The following is a 20502-nucleotide window of genomic DNA, read 5'->3' as shown; positions in this document are numbered from 1 at the left end:
AGGCTTGCAGGGCTGGAGGCTTGGTTGGGGACAGCTGGCACATGTGGGTCCCCTGCCTGCCCAGGCTTGCAGGAGTGGGACAGTTAGCAGGTCCCCTGGTCGCCCAGGATTGCCGGATGGACCCGTCTGCCCAGCCCGCAGGAGGGGCTGTGGACAGCTCGCACGCCCAGGCTGGGGACCGGCTTTCAGGGAGAGGAGCGGAGGTTAGCCCGCCTCCTCCTGTTTTCTGACTTCTTTCTTCTCTCCTCTTTGCTCCTCTATCTCCTCTCCCCACCCTTGGGCTCTCCCACCTTCCCCTGGGGCTGACGAGGTCCCTGCCCGGCACGTCCGGCCAGCCGGCCCCCGAGATGCGATGTGCCAGAGCAGTGCCCGGGCCCGGCCGCCGCTGATCCACCACCTTGACCCCCGCCCGTCTCTCCCCCAGGGTGAACCAGCTGGTGATGCCGCCTGCATCTGTCAAAGTCTGAGGCCGTGAGTGCAGGCGGGCTGAACAGCTCCTGGCAGGAAGGGAGGGGTGGGGGTCCAGGGGAATGTTCCAGAAGCAGGAGCAGCTTCTCCTGAGGCACCTCCTACCAGCTCTAGGACCAGGGCCATCTTCCTCTTGAAACGTGGCCCGCGCCGACTTGCTAGGTCAGGGGGGGCAGGCAGACTCAGACTCCGGCTTCCTTCCTCAAATGGAATTGAGGGCAAAGGTCGGGGCTGGAACCCCTACTCCATCTGGGACTGTGCTCCCCAGTCCCCAAGAAGCATGCCAGGTCCTAAGCTGACCTTCCTCTGAGCCCAGCCTCTGGGGGCTGCTCTTCCAAGCAGCCCTCCCTTGTCCCCGTGATGCCCCCAGAGTCCAGGAACAAGCCCGTTTCTTCAAAGAGCAGGAAGACTAAACGGACAGTCAGGACTGGCCTCTTCCAAAGCCCCCTGTGACCTGGCCCCTCTTTCTAGGTGCCTCTGGGACCATGAAGACCCCTCACTGACACCCTACTTGGGAGGTGTCCCACGGCACCCTGGCCCTGCTGGGCTGCCTCGAAGTTTTGTGTGTGATCCGAGGCTGGGCACCCACCCTCTCTGGTCTGGGGCTGTGGAGTGGCCGTGGCTCCGAGAGGCCATGTCCTCAGCGAGCGTGGAAGGATGTGTGTGGGGAAGCCACAGCGCCGCACAGACTCCCAGCCCCGGGTCCAGGCTGCAGACCCCCTGGGGCCCAGGACGAAGACAGCCTCCAATGGGCTTATGGGGAGAGCCTGGCCTGTCCCTGCCTTACAGGATCCCGGGCAAGCCTCTGCCGTCCCCAGACCATGGGGCCGGACGGCTGGATTTCCCCACATGGCATCTCTGAAGGCCTAGTGGCTCCCGGACCACAGAGAGGAGGGTGGTCCAACCTCATGCTCGGGGACATGGGGACCACTCTGACCTCGGGAACGATGGACTCCAGCGGGCAGTGGGCAGAGCCGGGTGCCCGTGGCTGGGCACTTCCCAGCCTGGCTTGTCCCTGCGAAGGACACTGGTCTCTGCTGCCTGCAGGACCAGCCTGCCAGGGAGCTGGCGTCTCTAGGGGTGAAGGCCCTGGCGGCTGCTGCACCTGACCTGTGACCCAGGCCTGGGTGTGGGAGCCACACACTCCCCACCCCAGCGACAGGGCCCAGGGTGCTAGCTGCCAGAAACAGCAGCCACCCCATGAGGATTCCTGTCCCAGGAAAACGGCCAGGAGCGAGGCCCATACCCCAGGCCGACTGCCAGTGCTCAGGGGCCCTGCCACCGCCTCCACACCTGCCTGCTGGCGGAACTCACCCTACCCTGCCCCACGTGCTCCTGCACACCGGCTGGAATCGAGGTGCCGGCCCCAACGACGCGCTGCCCCGTAGTTAGCTGGCGTGGCTTGTGCGTGTGCAAGCTAGCAGCACCCCCTCCTCACCAAGCTCTGGGGCACCTACGGGGGTGGGACCCCCAAGACCAGCCCGACCCCGACGGGGGCCCCAGCGATGTTTTCTTGTTGTACAAGAACCACGTCCAAGTGTTGCCTCCTCTTCCTTCCGGAAGCCAAACTGCTCCTTTATTTTTCAGAGCTGCTGATCGTGAATCTCAGAGTCTTAAGAGAGAAGCCAAATATGTTCCTCTTGTAAATGAAGGAATAAACCTATTTAAATCATGCCGCACTGGCTCCCAGGGCACAGCCGCCCGGGGTGGGGGGTGCATGGGGACAGCGGGGGTGCGCGGGGATAGCGGACACGCGAGTCCCTCCGGTGCCGGAACTCACCGCGGGGCAAACGCAGGGCTCTTGGGGCTCAGGGCTTCCTGGCCTTCTTGAGCGACGCTTTCTTTCTCTTGGCCCCGCTCTGGAGCAGGGTGGGGCTCCTGCTGGCCATAGACAACCTGGCCTTCTTCCGCGGCAGCGCGGACTGCGGCGACTTGCCAGACACTCCCTTCTCGGGCAGATCCTTCTGAGGCTGCTTTCTGCCGGCGGGTGCCGCAGGGGACGCAGGCCTGGCTCCGTTCACCTGGGAGGGCTGCTGCTTCTCCTGCAGCTTCGGGGTCTTGGCAGAAGCACTGGGAGTCATGGCCTCTGGGGCCGGCCTCTTGGTGGCAGGTGTCCCATTGGCCTGGGTGGACCCCTGGGCCTTCCTCTTCCTTCTCCTCCTCTTGCCTGTGCTGGGGGGCTGGTCGCCCCCAGAGGTCGTGGGCTTGGCCTCCTCCACCAGCGCTGCGCCTTCCAACGTTTGCTTCTTACGCTTCTTGGTTTCCGGCAAAAACCCCTTTTTCTTCCTCTTCGTGCTAAGGGGGCTCTGCGTGACCTTGGGGACTTCCCTGGCCTCCTTCTTCTCTGACTTGGGGCGCCTTGGAGACAGGGCACAAAAGGGCGTGCCCAGTGAGAGGTGTGGCCCTCCCCACAGTGCTCCCCGCCCGAGGGAGTCGCCAGGCCCCCCCAGGACCTACTGGACTCCGAGGGCCTTCATGGCCTGCCAGTAGAGGTTGCAGAGGCGACTGCAGCTGGCCGAGTGCCCCCCCGGCAGCAGCCTCTGCTGCTGGCTCTGCAGCACACCCAGCACGCCGGTCAGGTCCACCGTCAGCTTCTGCGGGCAGGACACACCATGGCTGCCGCAGGGACCAGAGGCAGGGCCCCTGCTAGGCTCTGGGTCCCACATTCTCCCACCCCCGCCACCAGCATCCTTGCTAAGGACCCCGTCCTGGGCTGGACCGGGGGACCGACCTCCCGAGCTGCTGCCCAGCCCACGAGCACTTCCCTCCACGGGGCGCGGCCCTCCCTGGCATCCTCCCATGGGGTGGGCCCCCCCCTCAGCCCAGCCTGCACTCCGTCCCCACCACCGCGCACCGCCCACCTCCTGATGGACGGTCCTGAGGAGGGTGTTGAGCAACCCTAGGGAGGACAGCTCCTGCTGCTGCTCCGACTTGCTCTGCGCCTCTCCCAGCGTCCGCAGGTTCTAGGGAAGACGCCCGCTCAACACCAGAGCCCGGAGGAGGCAGCCCAGCTCCAGCTGAAGCCCAGGGTCCCAGAGAACCACCCCAGCGGGAACGCGGCAGGGGTCCACAGCCCTCACCTCTGTGACCTTCACCAGGATCTGGCTGACCAGCTGCTCCCACTCAGGGTCCTCAAAGCACAGCCGCAGCTCCCGCGTGGGCAAGGCCTTCTGGAGCAGCACACAGGCTTGGGCCTGGTTGGGGGGCAGGATGGGCGCCTCAGTGCAGCAGCCCAAAGCTCAGGGAGGACTGAGCTGACTCCACGGGACCCAGGAGCAGCCACCACCTGGGCCCAGCCCTCTCCCCAGGCAGGTGCAGGAGCTGAGGCCGGGACAGTGGGGACAGTGCCTGGCCCGCTCGTCAGCTCAGTGCCCTCCTGAGGCCTGCCCGTCAGCCTGACCCTGGGGGACAGCCACATCGGAGTGCACATGTCAAGGAGCTCGGGGTTCAGGTTACATGGGGGGTGGCAGCGGCAGGGTTGAAGCTTTCCCTACTGACAGTGACCCTGTGCCCTCGCCAGAGCACCTCCAGGGCCTCCCAAACACCCGGGCGGAGACGGTCACGCGGATAACTTTGACAAGCCCGGGACTGGGGTCCAGGGCTGTGGTCCAGGGCAGGCCTACCTGATGGCGGGGCCGTGCCTGGCCTGTCACGTGCTGGATCACGACGGGGAGCAGGCTCTTACAGAGAACCTACGGACGGCAGGACGGGGCAATGAGCTGGGCCAGGCCGCAAAGGGGTTCCGGGGGCAGGCCAGCCCGGACGCTCACCGGGTGCCGGGAGAAGAGACTGAGGAACATAGGCACAGTCAGTGGGCTGTTGCGCTTGGTCAGGAAGGAGGTCAGCGCCGAAGAGAAGATCGGGGTCACGAGGCTCAGATCCAAGCCGCCACTAGCCTGCGCCACAGGGGAGAGCAGCTGCGTGATGCTGGGGAGAGGGACAGGCACGGCCGTCCTCGGGGAGCTGGGAGGCGGCTCCCAGGAGTCACGGCCTCCACTTCCCCTCCACAACCCTGCAGCCACGCTCCTGTGGCCGAGCCTTCCTGGGCCGGGGCCGGCTCACCTTGGGGCCCCCGGGCTTGGGGCCGGCTTTCTCTTTCTTCTGGGGCTTGCAGACAGTGGCGGCAGTGCTGTTGCCCTTCAGGACGCGGAGCAGGTAGAGGGCCGCGTTGAAGTAGTAGAGGGAGAGGGAGGCATCGACCTGGCGGCCTGCCTGCTGCACCAGCCGCTCCACCTGTGCGTACAGAGCCCCCACGCCACGGCCCACGTCGTGGCAGTAGTGCCGAGAGCGGCACAGGTGGTGTCTGCGTCAGGGGAGAGGGTGGAAGAGCCGGTCACCACCGTCCGCCTCGCCCCACCGAGCTGAGCCCGCCCCCTGTGCGTTCCAGTTCACAGGCAGGGAGATAGGAACCCAGAGGACAGGAGTCTGACCGCGGCGGCAAGGGTGGGCCCGGGGCTGCCTGCAGCTCTGCTGAGGGTGAGCAAGAGGAGAAACCAGCGCCCGGGGCTGAGCCTGCCACACGGGCAAACCTGCCTCCCCTAGGACAGAGGCTTCTGGGCCCTGAGATTCGGGTCCACGATGCTCAGGTCACGAGGACCAGGTCATCCACAGACTCAACCCTGGCAGGTGGCGGGGACAGCCCACCGAGCGAGCGCAATCTGGGGCTGGCAAGGGCATGCTGTGGGGGCGCAGTCTGTCCCGCCCCCCCAGCTCCTCCGTGAAGCTCACTCGGGCCCTCAGGTCTGGCCCCGTTCGTGCTGGGGCCAGCAGGTCCACACCCGCCTTTCCTGCGGGGACCCGCGCCAGGCTCTGGTCCCAAGACCCTGTTCCCGCTGGCCCCGCCCGCGCCTACACACTCACGTGAAGATGCGGGCCGTCTTGTGCAGCAGGTCTTGCTCCTGCTTGGAGCTGCTGGTGCGCATGCTGCGGCGGATCACATCCAGTAGCGGCTCCAGCAGCTCCAGCACCAGCGGGTTCTCGGGCTGCTTGGTCACCAGCACCTCAATCAGGTCCAGGACCTGTGGCCAGGGGGATGGGTCAGCGGGTGCAGGGCGTGCAGGGGGGCGGCGGGGGGGGGGGGGGCGGCGCTGTCGGCGGCTCCCACACTCACCCGGATCTGGAAGTCTCGCCGGAGCACCTTCTCCTTCCGCAGCTTATTCTTCTCGTCCCTCCGGGCCTGGATGCGCAGCTTCTGCTCGGCGAAGAGGCTGGCGAGGTTCTCGTCCAGGGCCATCATGGCCTCGTCCCCCAGCTCCTCGTCGCCGTCATCCTCTCCGTCCACCGCGCCCTAGGGGACAGACGCCCGCTGAGCAGCTGGCCGCTGGCTGCTGGCTGCAGGCACGCCCCCCGCCCTCCCCACCCGCCGCCACTGCTCACCAGGGCCTTCCCTGCCTGCAGCACGGCCATGAGCTGCTCCCGGAAGCCCTGGTCCACATCCCCGTCCCGGTCCTCCTCATTGCTGTCCTCATCGTCACTGTCGTCCTCGCTAGCCGAAGGTCTGTCGTCCTCACTGTCTGAGCTCTTATCCTGCGGGGTCCCCTGTGTCACGCCTCCCGTTGCCCACCCCACGTCCGCCTGCCCACCCCTCCTGGCACGCACCTCCCCGCTCTCCGACTGCTTCTCGGAATCATCCGTAACCACCACGTTGTCCTCGTCTGCGCTCTTCTCAGGGTTCAGCACCTAAACAGATTCTCTGACAGCTGACACACCTGTTGCTGCAGACACCACCCCCCATACCAGGCCCCATCCAGTCTCAGCCCAGAGTCCCCCATCTCAGGGAGGAGAATGGAACCGGGAGAGGGGAGCACAGCACTGCCCGGCTAGGCTCCCAACCGCTCTGCACATTAAGCAATGACGAGGAGGCCCTCATCCTGTGGCAAGCCCAGTCCCAGACACCCCTTCCCCAGATGACCCAGCTTACATCCAGGATCAGCTGCAGAGCCCGTGGGGTCAGGTGGACACACACGTGGCTAAACACGGTCCGGGCCACCTGGCGCATCAGGTGGCTGGGCTGGGCCAGCAGGGCCAGCAGGATCTCCACCAGCACCTCCACCCATGGCGGCTCCTGGGGGGCTGCAGGCGGGAGAGGCTGAGCCAGGTCCGTGGGGATGTGCCCACCCGCCCCAGCCCTAGGGGCAGTGACCCACTGGCAGCCTTAGAGCGGGTCCGGCGGGGCTTCTCTCCCAGGCTCTTCTGGATGCAGGTCTGGATGTCTGCCAGCAGCTCGCAGCTGTCTGCGGGGGACTGGGGAAGGGCGAGGATAGGATCAGGGCAGGCCCCACTCCCGGTCCCGCTGAGCCCCTCCCAGCCAGGACTGAGCACCCCAGGCACCCACTCAGCACCCAACAGGCCACAGTGGGGCCTGGGAGCCTGATGACGCTATATGTTCCCCCACACTGACTGCAATGTCCCTACAGAGCACCAGGACCGTTAACTGGAGCTGATTCCACGCCACTTCGCCCCCATCGCGCCGGGGTTAGCGCAGACCACAGCCCTGCCCAGGAGTCGGGGGCGCTGAAGCCCCCCGTGGGGCACAGCTTTTGCACCTGGACAGGGTGGCGGAGCGCGGCCAGGCCGTCTGCGCCCCACACCCTTCATCCAGGACGGCTGCACATGCAGCTCTGGGGTGAGCTGAGCGCCCAGTTGGGGGGCAGGTGCCAAGGGCATCCCGTGCCCGCTGCCGCCCTGCTGCCATCAGAGGCCAACGCTAGGATCCGAAGGGGCAGAGGCCCCCACGTGTGCACACATACAGACAAACAAGCACACGAACACCTCGCACAGAGACAGATGTGCACACACACGCAGACACTTGCACACACATACCGTGCACAGACCAACACACACAGAGCCCACAGACACCTCACATGGACATGCACATGCTCACCCTCTGCACAGACCACACACACACAGACCGATACACGCACAAGTCACACAGACCAGCTCAGACCGATACACGCACATGTCACACAGAGGTGCAGACACAGACCGATGTGCACGTCACACAGACCAATACACGCTGCACGCACACACCCCACAGACAGGTGTAGACACAGACCGACACACGCCACACCCACACACCACACACGGACACGTGGAGACAGGCACGCGCACACACCACAGATGTACACACACAGATGAACACACATGCTGCACACAGAACGGCGCGCACACACACCTCACAGAGACCGACACGCGCACACACGATCGCCTGCAGGCCGGCTTGGGCGTCTGAGGTCTGGAAGCACAGACCACAACCCCGACCCCAGCCCAACGGGCAGAAGGCGGCACCAGAAAGCACAAGAACATCCTGTAGCCTGAGAGGCGGCCTCCGGAGGAGCCAGAACAAACCCCGAGAGTTGAGCCCTAGCTTCAGTAAGAGCTTCCGGGTGGAAAGAATGGAGACATCAAGAGATGCGGTCATCAGCGTGGGGACATGGACGTGCAGGCCACGACGATGGGGCAGAGCCCCACACTGGAGAGGCACAGGGACACGTGCTAACCCCCACCTGCCACGGCGGCTGCCAGCGGGTGAGGTTCAGGGAGAGGTCAGGGCCTCGATCCTTGCGGACCGCGGACTACGGCCACCGCGAGCACTGAGGGAGCAGGCCCGTCCTGGACGGCTGCAGGTCCTCAGCCACATCTCACCTCTGTGAGGGCAGGAAAGTCTGGAGGTCTGGTGGGAGAGCACAGTCAGACCCGAGGACCTATCCCAGGCTGTGGCTGTGTGGCCTGCACCAGGTTACTCGGCCGGGAGCTCCGGCCGCCCCAGCCGGCAAACAAGGTGGCACCTGCTGCAAAACTGGGGGGGGATAAGAAATGCCGCATAGGCAGCTCAGCATGCGACGGAGGCCCAGAAAGTGGACGGAGCAGCTCTTCCTGGACTGTAACCCCACCAGGGCCTACAATGCCAGCCTCGACTCGCAGAGCCCCCAGAACATGGCCCGCTCCTCCCCAGGCCACGATACCTTGAAGAGGTAGATGCCCACGAGGAAGAGCAGGTGCTGGAAGGCACTGGCCTTGGCCTTGGCCTCTGCAGAGCAGGCCTCCAGCTCCTTCAGCGTCTGCAGCATCCTGCAGTGACACGGGCAGGCTCTCAGGCCTCTGCTGCCCCCTGGGCCCTGGAGTGTCCCACCCACCCCCTGGAAACTGCAGTCCCTCACCGGTCCCAGGCCTGGCGCTGCTGTGTGGTGAAGGGCGTCAGGGGGGTCACGTTGCGGCTGTGGTTCAAGAGCAAGTCTGCAAACTGTACCAGCCGGTGGGTCCAGGGCTGCCCATCCGGGGTCCGCACTGGCGCCAGCCGGAATTGGGTGCTGACGGTCTGCAGCAGGCTGGGAGGGCAGGGCGGGGGTCAAGGCTGGCCACGGGCACGGCCGCCTCCCAGCACGCCCACAACCAGCCCACTGGAGCTCACTGGGCCTCCATGTGCTCCCGGCTGAGAACCAAGGAAGCGAGCGAGCTTGTCCCACCCTGCCCGCCCACCCTGCCTGCTCCGAGGCTGCCCACGGCCCACCTGAAGAAGGCGCTGCTGACCACCTCCCGGGTCCGGCTCTCCAGAGGAAAGGAGAACTGCTGCTCCGTCTCTGGGATCTGGGACGTGGGCTTCTTCGTTTCAAAGAACGAGTGGAAGAAACAAAACCTGGGGAGGGCAGGAGCGCCACAGGTCTCAGGAGCCCCCGCCCAGGATGGCATCACCCAGGGCCCAGGGACAGGTAGTGGCAGAAACAACATTTCCCAAGTCCGGATCTCCAGCTGAACTGAACTTGGCCTAACTGCGGTGAAGTTGGAGTCTGTCCCTCAGAAGCAGGCCACACATGAGGCCACCACATCAGAGCACGCCACAGTCTCTGCAGACGTGGGCTGCTCCCCACCCCCCCGCCCCTTGGCCGCGTGGTGAGGGCTGAGAGCACCTGGCAGAGGCGAGTCCAGCACCAGAGCCTCCCTAGCCCCGCAGGCGTCTGCAGGGCCCACGGCTAACCCTAACCCTAACCTTTCCTTTCAGGGGCTCCTGGGGTTTTTCCCTAAACTGCCTTCTGCCTAAGGAGCAAGAATAGCCTACTCCCCCTGATGACCTGAACTCAGAGCTCCTGGCTCCAGGGCGACCAAAGACTAGACAAGAGGCCTGATTCTTGGGCTCCTACGAGGGCACTGAGGGCAGAGCCTGTCCCACCTGGCCACCTCCTCAATCAAGTCGTCCTCCTTCTCCGCATGCAGGGCGTCCACGGTGCTGACCAGGCGAAGGATGACCCACTTCCGCAGCCGGAACACCGCTCGCTCAGGCCTGTGGGGAGCCGAGTTACTGGTTCCGTACCCACCTCAGAGATGGAAGGTGAGCTCTCCCAGCCTGGCCACCAGCACAGGAACACACAAGGAAACTCGGGCCTTCCGGGAGAGTGGCGGCTCAGTCCTCCCCTTCCCTCCCCTCCTGGGGCCACCATCCCGTGGGAACGCGGCCCGGCACCCCCACCCCGAGCTCCGCACGCCCACTCACCCATGCAGCGAAGCATCCTGAGCTTTCTTCTGGTTGCTGGTGCTGAAGTCCACCAGGGAGTCCAGGTCGGGCCGGAGAAACGTGGTCTGTAGCCAGGCCACATAGCCCTTAAGGGCACGGGGACTCAGGGACCGCACAACCCTCCAGAACGTGGGCAGGACAGGGAGGCCCTGGTTGGTGATACGGGTGAAGGCCACCACCACAGCCAACTGCCGCTCGGGGTCATCCCGACAGCCCTCCAGGAAGGCACCCACATACTCGTTCATCTCCGGAGCGAACTTGAACTGCTTTGGGAGCTGTTGAGAGTCAGGCCAACACCGGGGTCACCTGCCAGGAGGGTCCACCACCCTCTTCTCCAACAGGTGACACCAAGGCCTGACACCCTATGTCATCCATGGACAGGCCACGCCACCCCCCCGGCCCTCCCACTGTGCATCACAGTGGGCCGCCATCTACCCACTCCCCCCCCAGGACAGGTTGGGTTTCCGGCTCAGGGAGGGCGGAGCAGGGTCCCGGCTGGGGCATCAACCCCCTTGTCCAGCTCCTGGCTGTGTCACCGTGCCACGTGCACCACGCCATGTGACTTCGTGTGGCCGCAGGCATCATCCTCAATGACAACCCCTAACTGGGGGCCCCTTCTATCACCTTACAGGTGAAGAAAACTGGCCACTAACTTTTCAAGGTCACAGGGTTCCAAGTGGTGCCTGTGGGATGTGGAGCTCTGGGGCGCGGCTGCCCTGCCCCGCTGCAGCCAGAACAGGGGGGTGGCCACACCCCATGCCCAGGCGCCCGCCATGAGCGCTCCAGGGGACGTGACCCTTCATCTTCGCCGAGTTCACAGAGGCGAAGCAGGCCCGGGCCAGGGGGAGCCGGGCTCCCAAACCTGAACTCAAACAAGCACAGGTCTCTCCCGTCCAGTGTGGGCGCAGCACGGGGCCGCACATGGCGCTTGGTGGTCACAGACCAGGACGGTTCTCCTCACTGGAGCACCAGGTGGGGGTCGGGAGGTCTGGGCAGGCCGCTGGCCACGTACGCCTGTGCCGAGGGGCCTGAGGCCAGGAGTGACCCTGCCGAAGTCTACTCAGAGGGGAAGGGCACGGGCAGCCAGCTGGCTCACCTTGCCCAGAGGGAAAGGACCCCTGTTTCCCCAGCAGGACCGCCAAGGCAGGAGACTGGGGATGCTGTGGCCAAGAGCAACCCTCTTCCCAAGAAGCTGGCTGACCCCCGAGGCGCCCGTCCTCCTGGCAGTGCTGGGGGAGGGGCGGGGAGGATACCCACCTTAGCAGTGACCATGTGCTCCCCAAAATGCCGGATCAGGTCGCCCTGCATCACCAGGGGCAATTGCTCCTCAGACAGCAGGGGCAGCGCAGCGCCCAGCAGGCGGAAGCACAGATAGCTGGGGGCATGAGGACAGCCCGCTCAGAGCCCTGCGCACCTGGCCGCTCTCCACCCCCACCCCGAGCTGGGCCCTGCACACCTGGCTGCCCCCCACCCCTGAGATGTGCCCCCACGCACCTGGCCGGCCAGAACTGCTTCTTCAGGAGCCCCTGCTCAACCACCTCCTTCCAGAATCTCGGGAACTTGCCCTCCTGCAGTGACAGGCGGAGCAGGTCCAGAGCCACGGCAGGCAGCTTGCGCTCCTTCTTCACGGAGGCAGCTGCCGTCTTCAGGACATTCACCAGTCTTGGGAGGGGTAGAGGGACTCAGGGGGCGCCGGCCCACTGGGTGGCAGGGTCCCCAGGGGAGCCCATCCTCCCACCGCCCTCACACCTGGGGATGTTCTCATCTGAGAACAGGTTGACTGGTCCTATCAGCTCCTTGAGCTTCTCCGGCACCTTCTGCTGGGCCAAGAGGAAGAGCTGCAGGTGCTCGGGCGAGCCCAGGACTGAATTCAAGTCCGCCTTGAGGACTTTCGGCAGGATCGCCTGCAACGTGGCTGCTGGGACCTGGTGTGGGGACACGGGTTGGGGGAGGGTCACACCATCCAGCACCTGTGCCACGTCCCGTGAGGTGAGCCCTGTGGCCCTGTTGCACCTGCCAGGCTTCTGTGAGGCCCCCCACAGTGCTGGGTGAGGTGGGACAGCCGCCCCCACCCTGCTAGGCCCCAGAACCCTGGGAAGCTGTTTGTTAGGGAGCTCACTCCACGGCCAGTCCTAGGGCCTGGGGTTTTTAACAACTGCCCCACCGATGCTGACTAGCTACCCTTTTAATTACCTCTTTCGATTGACTCAGGACTAGCTCGTTTTAAATATTATTTATCAGATAGGGGCACCTGGGTGGCTCAGTGGGTTAAGCCTCTGCCTCCGGATCAGGTCATGATCTCAGGGTCCTGGGATCAAGCCCCACATCGGGCTCTCTGCTCAGCGGGGAGCCTGCTTCCCCCTCTCTCTGTGCCTGCCTCTCTGCCTACCTGTGATCTCTCTCTATGTCAAATAAATCTTTAAAAAAAAAAAAATTATTTATCAGAGAACAACTAAGAGAGCAGGCATCCGTCGAAGGAGCCGCAAAGGAATAAGCAGGCTCCTCACTAGGCAGGGAGCCCGACATGGGGCTTGATCCCAGGACACTGAGCTGAAGGCAGACGCCAAACCCACTGAGCCTCCCAGGAGCCCCGAGGGATGAGTTCATTTCCTGTATGAGCTGCGCCAAGCGGAGAGCTGGGACTTGAGTTCACGTCCCTGCCTCTTCCTCCAAAACAAAGGGTTCTAGGTACTGGCCCACCTCCCTTTCCCCAGCAGGGCTGCGGGGCCCTGGGAATCAGCTCAGCCCAAAACAAAAATGGCAAACATGTTTAATTCGCTTGCCGCAGGACAGGTGCTGCTCTAGAATGGCGCTGTCCGACTTGGCAGCTGCTGAGCTCTCGGAGTGCAGTAATGTGAGTGGAGATGGACCCCAGGACAAGATGCTCGCGGGACTCTAGGGACTCGACGGGAGAAGAACGTAAGGATCCTCTTCGACTTCGTGCCGATCGTGGGTGGAAACATCACTCCAGATCCGCGAGACTGAACACCTCCCCGGGGACACTGCTGCTCTGGGGTGTCCAGGCTTCTACTCTCAGCCTCTCCACCTGGGGCCCCACGGTGGGAAGTCTGTACCTCAGAAAGGATGTCCACCAGGGCCTTCTGGGGCTGCTCCTGCAGGTGGTTGTGGTGCTGGGCCAGGTTCTGCAGCAGCTTTACCGACTTCAGCAGCGCCTCGGAGTCCTGGTGCCCAGAGAGGGAATGCGGTTATGAGCAGGGCATGCTACAGGACCCCCCACTCTCCAGCCCGCCCACATGCCCCCTGCCCCCAAACCTCTCACCTTCACCAGCCTGCCAGACTGAAAGAGGGCTAGCACCCCAAAGAGGTTTGCAAAAAGAGCCGGTCTCATCATCGCCTAGAAAGAAGTTTCAGGCATCAGTGAAAAGGGCCCAGGAACCCCAGCCTGGGGCTGCCCATCTCCCCCAGGCCACTGATGCTTACCTTCTTAACTTTCTGCAAGTCGTGCTTCTCCTGGATCTGCTGCAGGACGCTGCACAAGGGGATGTCTTCGAAGGACTGCAGCAGCTGCCGGGGGTTTGTAGCACGAGGGTGAGCCGTTCAGGGAGGGGAGGTCCAGCCCCACCTGAGAGACCCCAGCCTCCTTCCAAATCACCCTTCGACTTCCAGCGCGAGGCCCACAGGGCCTCTGGGTGCCCACTCCAAGCAGTGCTGGTGTGTGAACACGGCTGCTGGAGGGAGCTCAGTCTCGCCTCCCGGCCCGGGGCCCATCAGGCTTCAGAAAACAGCTCCTCTGGCTGAGACTCCGTTAGCCCGTCTCCACAGCCTGCTGCCTCCACAGCCTGCTGAGTCGCCCCCAGCGAGGTTGCTAAGGGACTGGGTCTCGAATTCCCATCCGGCTGCCCACGTGCCTTCGGGGCAGCCTCTAACCCGCTGGGTACCCCTGGAGGGAAGAGCGCGCCGAACCTCGCCAAGGCACGGTAACCCACCCCAAAGCTCACTGCCTGGTCGGTGATCCCCTGAGGCTGGTTCACCCACGTCCCCAGAAAGAAAACTGCTCACCCCCCGGCCCACCCGCCCGGGCGTCCCTGGGCACGCGCCCCGCTCGGTTTCCCACGTCCGCGCGGGGACGCGCCTCGGCTCGGATGCCCGCCCTTCCCACTCCCCAGCGCCCCGAGCGCCCGGCTGGGCCCCTTCCGGAGCCGCCGCTCACCTGCGCCAGGGCCAGACTGTAGCAGGGCCGGGCGGTCTCTCGGCCGACCCCGAGCCCGGTGATGAGGCGCTTCAGGGCGTACTTCCTCTCGGGTCCCTGCCGGAGCGAGCGGGGCCGGCGGTGAAGACGGCGGTCCCGCGGGGCGCACCGCCACCCCCGCCACGCGCTCCTGCCCTGTCCCTGCCCTTCCAGCCGCCTCGCGCCCCCCGCCCGCCCACCTGGGGCCTCGCGCGCAGGTACGCCAGCAGCTTCTCCGTGGCCTCCAGCCGCGTCTCCTGCTCCGGCTTCGCGATGTCCCAGAAAAAGTCCAAGAACTCGCGGCTCTGCTGCAGCAGCCCCTCCCGATCTGCCGGCCGCGGGCCGCTCGTGGCCGCCCCCCCGGGGGACGCAGACTCCGACGGGACCCGACTCTCCATGTCTGCCTAGCGCCGCGAACACGTGGGCTCTGAAGACGTTCTCTTCCGGGTCAGGTCGCGGCGCTTGCGCGCTGGGCGGACCGCGGGGGCGGGGCCTCGCCGGCCGGGGGCGGGGCCTTGTCGCGCAGGGGACCGGGGGCGGGGAGTCTGGCCGGGGGTGGGGTTCGTGGGGTTGGTGCGCTCGCCCCGGGGTTTATTTAATTTTATTATTTTTTAAAAAGGATTTTAGTTATTTATTTGAGAGAGACCAAGATAGCGACAGAGGTAGCGAGGAGAGAGGGAAAAGCAGGTTCCACATTGAGCGGGGAGCCTAACGTGGGGGGGGCCTTCCATCCCAGGACCCGGGTTCAAGACCCCATCCGAAGGCAGACGCCTCACTGCCAGAGCCACCCCTGCGCCCCTATTGACTCGCTTTAAAGATTTATTTATTTATTTTAGGGGCAGAGGGAGAAGGGAGAGCGTCTCAAGCAGAGTCCCCAGTGAGCCTGCGGAGTCCTGTCGGGGTCGATCCCAGGACCCCGAGGCCCCGGCCCAAGCGGAAACCAGGCGCGGTATGCTAGCGGAATGCTTGGCCCACCGAGCCACCCGGGAGTCCCTCAGACTTCAGCTTGAGCACAGTGGGGACGCCGGAAGGTTTTGTGCGTGGGCAGGCCTTGAAAAGATCACTCAGCCCGTATGGGGCGGGGGTCGCAGGACCGCAGCGGAAAAGCAGGAGGGGCCCCTGGTGGGGTGGATGGAGCCAACCCCGGGGGAGTCCCACTGGTCCGGAGCTGATCCGGAGCTGGTCGAGGGTGATGGGTGTGGGGGAGAAGGACAGTGAGGGCGGACATAGCCCGGTAGCCGGTGCTGCCCTTCACTGAGCGGGGGGAATGAGTTCCAGGAAAGCAGGGGTGACTGGGCAAAGGCCCGGAGGAGGAGCACAGCGGGTCACCCTGCGTTGGCACTGCAGAGGCTGTCTCTGGAGGGTTGTCAACCCCAGGGACCCCAGGCTGGGGATGGGAGGCTGGCATTGTCAGGGCCAAAACCCACCCCTTAAGGCCCACACCCCCAGCTCCGGCTCCTTTTGACCCCAGGCTCCTGGGGCCCCTCCTGCTCCTTGTCTCATCCCCTTCCTTGTTCTGCCGTTTTAGGAACTGAGACGCAAACCTTTACCTTTTGTCTATGGTGCCCCAGGAACAGAAGGCGAACAGGGATAGGGGAAGCTGGAGGACCGTGGCCCGCGACCGTGGCCCAGGGTCTGCCTGTGCGGGTTAGGTCTGCTGCAGGCCACGACACTGAGCACCCCACAGGCCCATGGGAAACTGGGAAGCGGGTTGGCAGAGATTTTATCTTTATTTTGTTTCTAGCTCAGTTGAGAGACATCCGCAGAGGGTGGCCTGAAGGGGGAGACAGAGAGGCCAGCGGGACCCCAGGCTCTGCCTGCCCTGCCCTGCCCAGGGGGTCTGGAGGCAAGACAGGGGCTTGGCACCCTACTACCTGTCCTTCTCAGAACCGGATCTGAACTGGAGTCTGGGGCTCTTTCCCCAGTACTCTCAGTCTCCTTAGCTGAAAAAGAACCCGATCTGGAGTCCAGGGTACTGACTAGGCCAGACGTTGTGGGCCTGAGCTAGCAGCGAGCCGGTAATTAGGCATGCTTGCTATGCACGTCCTCGTTGCTGGGTCTGTTCCGCTCCTGCCGTCAGGTGGGACACCCCCACCCTCCCACCCCTGGCTAGACACATCCCCCACTTAGAACCCCTGGACAGTGCAGCAGCTGCTGGGGACACTGGAGACATGGGCATGCTCTGCCTGGACAGCCACCTGGAGCAGGGTCCCTTGGCCACAAACACTAGTGCTCAGTGTCGGTCCCTGCCGTCGCTCATGTTGGGCCTGGGTCTGGGGCCCAGCCAGGTGACTGAGCAGGGCACGAGTCACAACTCTGGCCACCGCAGGAGTTCCCAAAGCCACCAGCCCTAACATGTCAGCCTCTGTGTCATCCGAGCTTCCCTGGAGGAGGAGGGGGCAGGCCCAGGCACTGGCTGTAGGCTTGGCCACCAGGTCACTAAGGAGAACCCCAGTGCTTGGGGACAGGCGTCCAGAGCCAAAGGGGCTGCTTAGTGAGGAGGTAAGGAGCAGCACTGAGCCACTGCTGTCTACAGTGGCCAGGACAGTGCCCACAGGGCTCACGGGAGCTGCTGAGAGCGCCGGGCAGGGGTCGGGGCCGGGCTCTCCTGAGCGCAGGGCTGCCCCTACCATCGCCAGCAGCTCCGGGCAGGTTGAGGGGCCGGGGGTGGTGGACAGGACGCCTTGGGGTATGGCTCGCTGCACTGCGGGCTCCAGGGCAGGTGTGGGCCTGGATTGGGGCCTACGCAGCCCCAGGTCTCTGACCAGCAGGCTCAGTAGGTCATCCCCGGCCAGGTCCGGGGCTGGGGCTTGGGCCGCTAGGCGCAGCACGGCTGCAAGTTTGGGATTGGTGGCTCGGGCCCCGGCGCCCAGGGGGGTCCCATCAGCATGGCACAGTAGTGGACAGAGGCCCTTTGTGCCCCGGGCTGCCAGAGCTGTGGCAAGGGCTGTGTCCACCAGGAAGCCGTCTTGAGCCAGCGAGGCAGGGCCCCCTAGCAGCTGTGACCACGGCAGGCGGCCGAAGCGTGCGTGCAGCAGGCGCAGGCTGGGCAGGGCGGACGGCAGCCGCAGGCCGGGGGCCAGGGGCTGTGCGGGGCCCGGCATCAGGGCAGTTGGGCTGCCTGAGGAGCTGTTGTGGAAGAGGGCCCAGAATGTGGCACCTGGAAGAGACAGAGGGGTCACCCAGGACTCAGGGGCCATGGGGTCAGGCTTGTTCAGTGGTCCCGGGGGGAGGTGGCTGCTTTAGCCTGAGGTTAGGCCTGGACACAGGGGTCAGTAACTAGGCCCAGGGTCAAGACCACATGCACCAGGGAGCAGGGCTCATAGCCTAGGTCCTGCTACTAAGTGGCCTGGGGTGTCAGGACCCCAGGGTACAGATCAGGGAGCAGGCCCGGGGCCGCGGGGCACTGACCTAGCCCCGTGGTGTGAGGGTGCACCACCGCCAGACACAAAGCTGCTCCCACTCCCGCGTCCACGACGTTGCCCCCGGCGATGAGCAGCTCTCGGCCCAGGTGGGAGCACGTGGCTACGGCCAGGAAGACATGGTCTTGGGGCATGGCCGGCGACCAGTGCCCTGGGCCCTGCCCTCCCCCAAGCGGCTCCTGGCTCTGACCTGCCGGGCTGATGATGGCACCGTGGTGGTACACACCAGGGGGGTGGGAGTGCCCGCCGGGCCGGGGGGCTGCCGAGGCCTGGCTTCCTGTAGGGTCACTCTTGATGTAGAGTTGCCTCGCGGCCAGGGAGAAGCCAGTGACCAGCAGCAGCAGGGCGGCGCCAAGGCGAGCCCAGGCCCCGGGCAGCCCGCCAACCTCATTCCTGCTGAGAAGGGTGTCTTGCGTCAGGCCTGGGACCAGGGGACGACCAAGAATTCTGAGGGAGCCTAGGGACTATTTTCCAGAAAAGCCTCCTGGCACCACATAGAGGAGACATGGTGACTGAAAGGGGCTTGGGGACACAAGCCAGCCAGGGAGGGAGTCTCTGGGCTGAGACTGGCAGGAGAGAGGCCTTGTGGGGGGCTTGTCTGGCTTGAGGAGCTGGGCCCAGCCAGGTGTGGCCAGACCCAGCCTGCCCAGCAGGTGCCTCCTGCACCGGGATTGGGGGTGGGGCTCTCTGATGGATCAGCGGGCACGGCTGGCTGGGGGTAATCCGAGCACAGACCTCGGACTCACTGGTGGAGACGGGGTCTGGGGCTGCAGCCCGGCTTCTCCCCATTCACCCAGAAAGTTCCTGGAGCCAAGTCGAGCCAAGCATGGGGGTGTCTGCCCTTTGCCCCCACGTTAGGGGCTCCAGAGGGAGGGACTTGCCAGCCTCAGGCCCAAGGGGCCGGGTGCCCAGACCCCTCCTTGACTCACCCCAAGGAGTTGTGGGGCCTCCAGGAATTCGAAACGACCAGCTCAGAGGTCTCCTCCTCATTGTCCTCGTCGTCCTCAGACCCCAAGCTGGGGTCCCAGAGCAGCAGCTGTCGGTAGTGCACGGGCCTCGCCTCCGGTTCCATGGCCCCACGGTGCCCACACCGGCTCTGCCGCCTGCCGGCCTTCCCGCTGAGTCCTGGCCTCGCCTGCGCCTGGCTGGTGGGAGGTGGAGGCTGCCTTGGGGAAGGGTGGTGTGGAATCTAGAACAGGTCTGGGCAGGGCACAGGGCCAGGGAGGCTGCGTGTGAGACTGCCCCATCAGGGCACAGGCCTTGGGGCTCTCAGGGCTGGGGGGCCTGAGAGGGGGTGCCGCTCAGGGAGGCAGGAGGAGCCCAGCCCCAGGGACCACAGCCGTGGCCCGAGACCCAGTCAGCATTCCTGCAGGTCCCCTACCTTCCGGGGATGCAGCTACTAGATCCCACAGCCTGTTTGGGACTCAGTGTGACTTGGGTCAGGGCTCAGCCAGGAATCAGGTGCCGGTGTGGGCCGTGTGGGGGAGCCCGGCCTTCTCTGTCCGGGGAGCCCCCTGGAGGGTGGGGAAGGGGACTCCATGGTGCGTCCTGTGGCTCTTGCCAACAGATGGAATGGCAGACCTCCTGGGCCCACAGCCTGGCCCCAGTTCCCCACACCTGCTCCGTGCTGACCCATCTCTCTGGGACCACGTCATACCCCCAGTCCCCTGGCCTCACAGCCAGACCCTGCCTCCCACATTGAACAGTCTCGAGGCCACCCCCAACTGCAAACGCACTCCCGTTGGGTTCTCTCCTCCCCACTTCAAGGGTAAAGCTATCCCTGCCTCCACTTCTGGCCCCAGCCCCTTCCGGGTCCTGCCTCCGCCTGGCCTAGGGCCCCACGCCCTCACTGGCCCCTCCTCTCCCACGGCTTCATGATTTCCCCAGTGGTTCCCATCTCCCTCTGAGTGCATCGGAATCACTCAGGGAGTTTGTGCGGTCCGAGTTCTGACTCTGCAGGTCTGCGGGAGGCACCAGGAACTGGCTTTCCTGGGTGATCCCGGACCACACTTTAAGTAGCACTACCCACAGAAAGCCGCAAACACCTGCGACCTCCACTTCCCTGCCTCCCACGTCCCCCTGCGCTCACGCTCGACTGGTGTCCGGGGTTTCTGATTTCTCAGATCAAAAAAGAACGAGTCACGTGCAGACTGTGGCAGAGGTCTGCGTCCTTTCCCTTTTGCCCAGTGTGTGTGGGAGTGATCTCGAAGACCTTCTGCTCTCGCTTCGTAAACTAAGGGAAGCCTATAATCTCAGGGTGAAGGTTGTTCTTCTTTCCTAGGAAAAGGCCGCCGGGGACTGTGGAAGTCCGTGGTGCTCCCGTGTCCTGCCACCTGCAGCCAGCCCTTGGGCTCCCAGCGCCGGCTTCCTTTGCTTAGCAGACAGGATCCTTTGGCCCCTGGGAACGGACAGGACTCTCAGAGCAGAGCCGGAAGAGCTCTTTGGGGCCTAGACTCCCCCTGCCCGGGTCCTCCTGCGCCCTCTCTGGCTCCCGCAGCCCTGGGCCCGGACAGCACCGCTCCCCACAGGTACCTCTTAGCCATGCTCCACTTAGAGGCACGACGGACTCCGGAAACACCTGGTGGTCAGGCCGGGCAGCACCACGGGCCGAGGCAGCCCATCCTCTCGGCAGGGCTGGGGAGTGGCATCAGCTTCAGGAGACCTGGATCTCAGCCAGTTTCCGCCTCGGACTCACCACGTGGCCAGGCACGTGGTGTAGCCGCTGGGAGTCCTGACTCCACTTCAATAAAACAGGACGGGCAACATATGTCCTCCTGGAGCTGAGGTGTGACTCAAACAAGGAGATTCGCTGAAAGTCTGATACACCCTGGACCTTCCAGAGCCGTGGGTTCCTTCCCGGGCCTGTGATTTATAGGTCAGGATTTAGGTTTTGTCATCCTGTTTGTCCACGGAGC

The 20502-nt window shown here is 64.7% G+C and overlaps 3 protein-coding genes and 2 long non-coding RNA genes across 12 annotated transcripts in view; 3 read left to right on the top strand and 2 right to left on the bottom strand.

Annotated features, from left to right (window-relative positions):
- Nucleotides 1–2141, top strand: part of SPNS2 (SPNS lysolipid transporter 2, sphingosine-1-phosphate) — a 29584-nt gene extending 27443 nt beyond the window's left edge. Inside the window, exons 12-14 of one of the 4 annotated variants that reach the window (XM_059380021.1) lie at nt 65–203; nt 425–471; nt 940–2141. In XM_059380021.1, the coding sequence (XP_059236004.1) occupies nt 65–203; nt 425–471; nt 940–1330 (577 nt within the window). In that variant the 3' untranslated portion in view covers nt 1331–2141. Of the gene's footprint in view, nt 1–64; nt 204–310; nt 472–939 lie in introns of those variants that run through there. The other 3 variants (XM_059380022.1, XM_059380024.1, XM_059380023.1) reach the window with 3 other exon arrangements.
- Nucleotides 2142–2193: 52 nt separating this feature from the next.
- Nucleotides 2194–14606, bottom strand: MYBBP1A (MYB binding protein 1a). Its single transcript, XM_059380020.1, has 26 exons — nt 14366–14606; nt 14148–14243; nt 13418–13501; nt 13257–13331; nt 13051–13158; nt 11726–11901; nt 11471–11638; nt 11234–11351; nt 9956–10251; nt 9635–9745; nt 8978–9103; nt 8628–8795; nt 8433–8538; nt 6615–6711; nt 6389–6540; nt 6067–6147; nt 5845–5994; nt 5579–5755; nt 5329–5486; nt 4531–4771; nt 4239–4364; nt 4092–4160; nt 3549–3662; nt 3330–3431; nt 2926–3062; nt 2194–2826 (listed from the first exon to the last, which is right to left on the bottom strand). Exons 1-26 carry the CDS (start codon nt 14561–14563, stop codon nt 2277–2279), a joined length of 3984 nt encoding a protein of 1327 aa, XP_059236003.1. The 5' UTR covers nt 14564–14606; the 3' UTR covers nt 2194–2276.
- LOC132004011 (uncharacterized) lies at nt 9716–13139 on the top strand. Its single transcript, XR_009400404.1, has 2 exons — nt 9716–9793; nt 12765–13139. It is a non-coding gene; the product is annotated as an uncharacterized LOC132004011 (long non-coding RNA).
- LOC132004010 (uncharacterized) lies at nt 14546–19952 on the top strand. 2 transcript variants are annotated; one of them, XR_009400403.1, is made up of 3 exons: nt 14546–14612; nt 15002–15114; nt 19869–19952. It is a non-coding gene; the product is annotated as an uncharacterized LOC132004010 (long non-coding RNA). The 2 variants fall into 2 exon arrangements; XR_009400402.1 differs by having other exon boundaries at nt 14546–14617.
- Nucleotides 15872–20236, bottom strand: GGT6 (gamma-glutamyltransferase 6). Of its 4 annotated transcripts, none has more exons than XM_059380038.1 (5): nt 20120–20236; nt 18517–18732; nt 17778–17983; nt 17577–17690; nt 15872–17325 (listed from the first exon to the last, which is right to left on the bottom strand). In XM_059380038.1, the coding sequence occupies exons 1-5, from the start codon at nt 20128–20130 to the stop codon at nt 16292–16294; spliced, it is 1581 nt and encodes a 526-aa protein (XP_059236021.1). In that variant the 5' UTR covers nt 20131–20236; the 3' UTR covers nt 15872–16291. The 4 variants fall into 4 exon arrangements, with proteins under 4 accessions (XP_059236021.1, XP_059236022.1, XP_059236023.1 ...); XM_059380039.1 differs by having other exon boundaries at nt 17778–17980; nt 20120–20234; XM_059380040.1 differs by lacking the exon at nt 20120–20236 and adding an exon at nt 19677–19869 and having other exon boundaries at nt 18517–18787.
- Between the last annotated feature and the right edge of the window lie 266 nt (nt 20237–20502).

This window comes from Mustela nigripes, chromosome 16 (genome assembly GCF_022355385.1).
Source record: "Mustela nigripes isolate SB6536 chromosome 16, MUSNIG.SB6536, whole genome shotgun sequence".
NCBI lineage: Eukaryota > Metazoa > Chordata > Mammalia > Carnivora > Mustelidae > Mustela > Mustela nigripes.
Note: the sequence above shows the minus strand (reverse complement) of the source record. Positions and strands in the feature narration are given on the sequence as shown.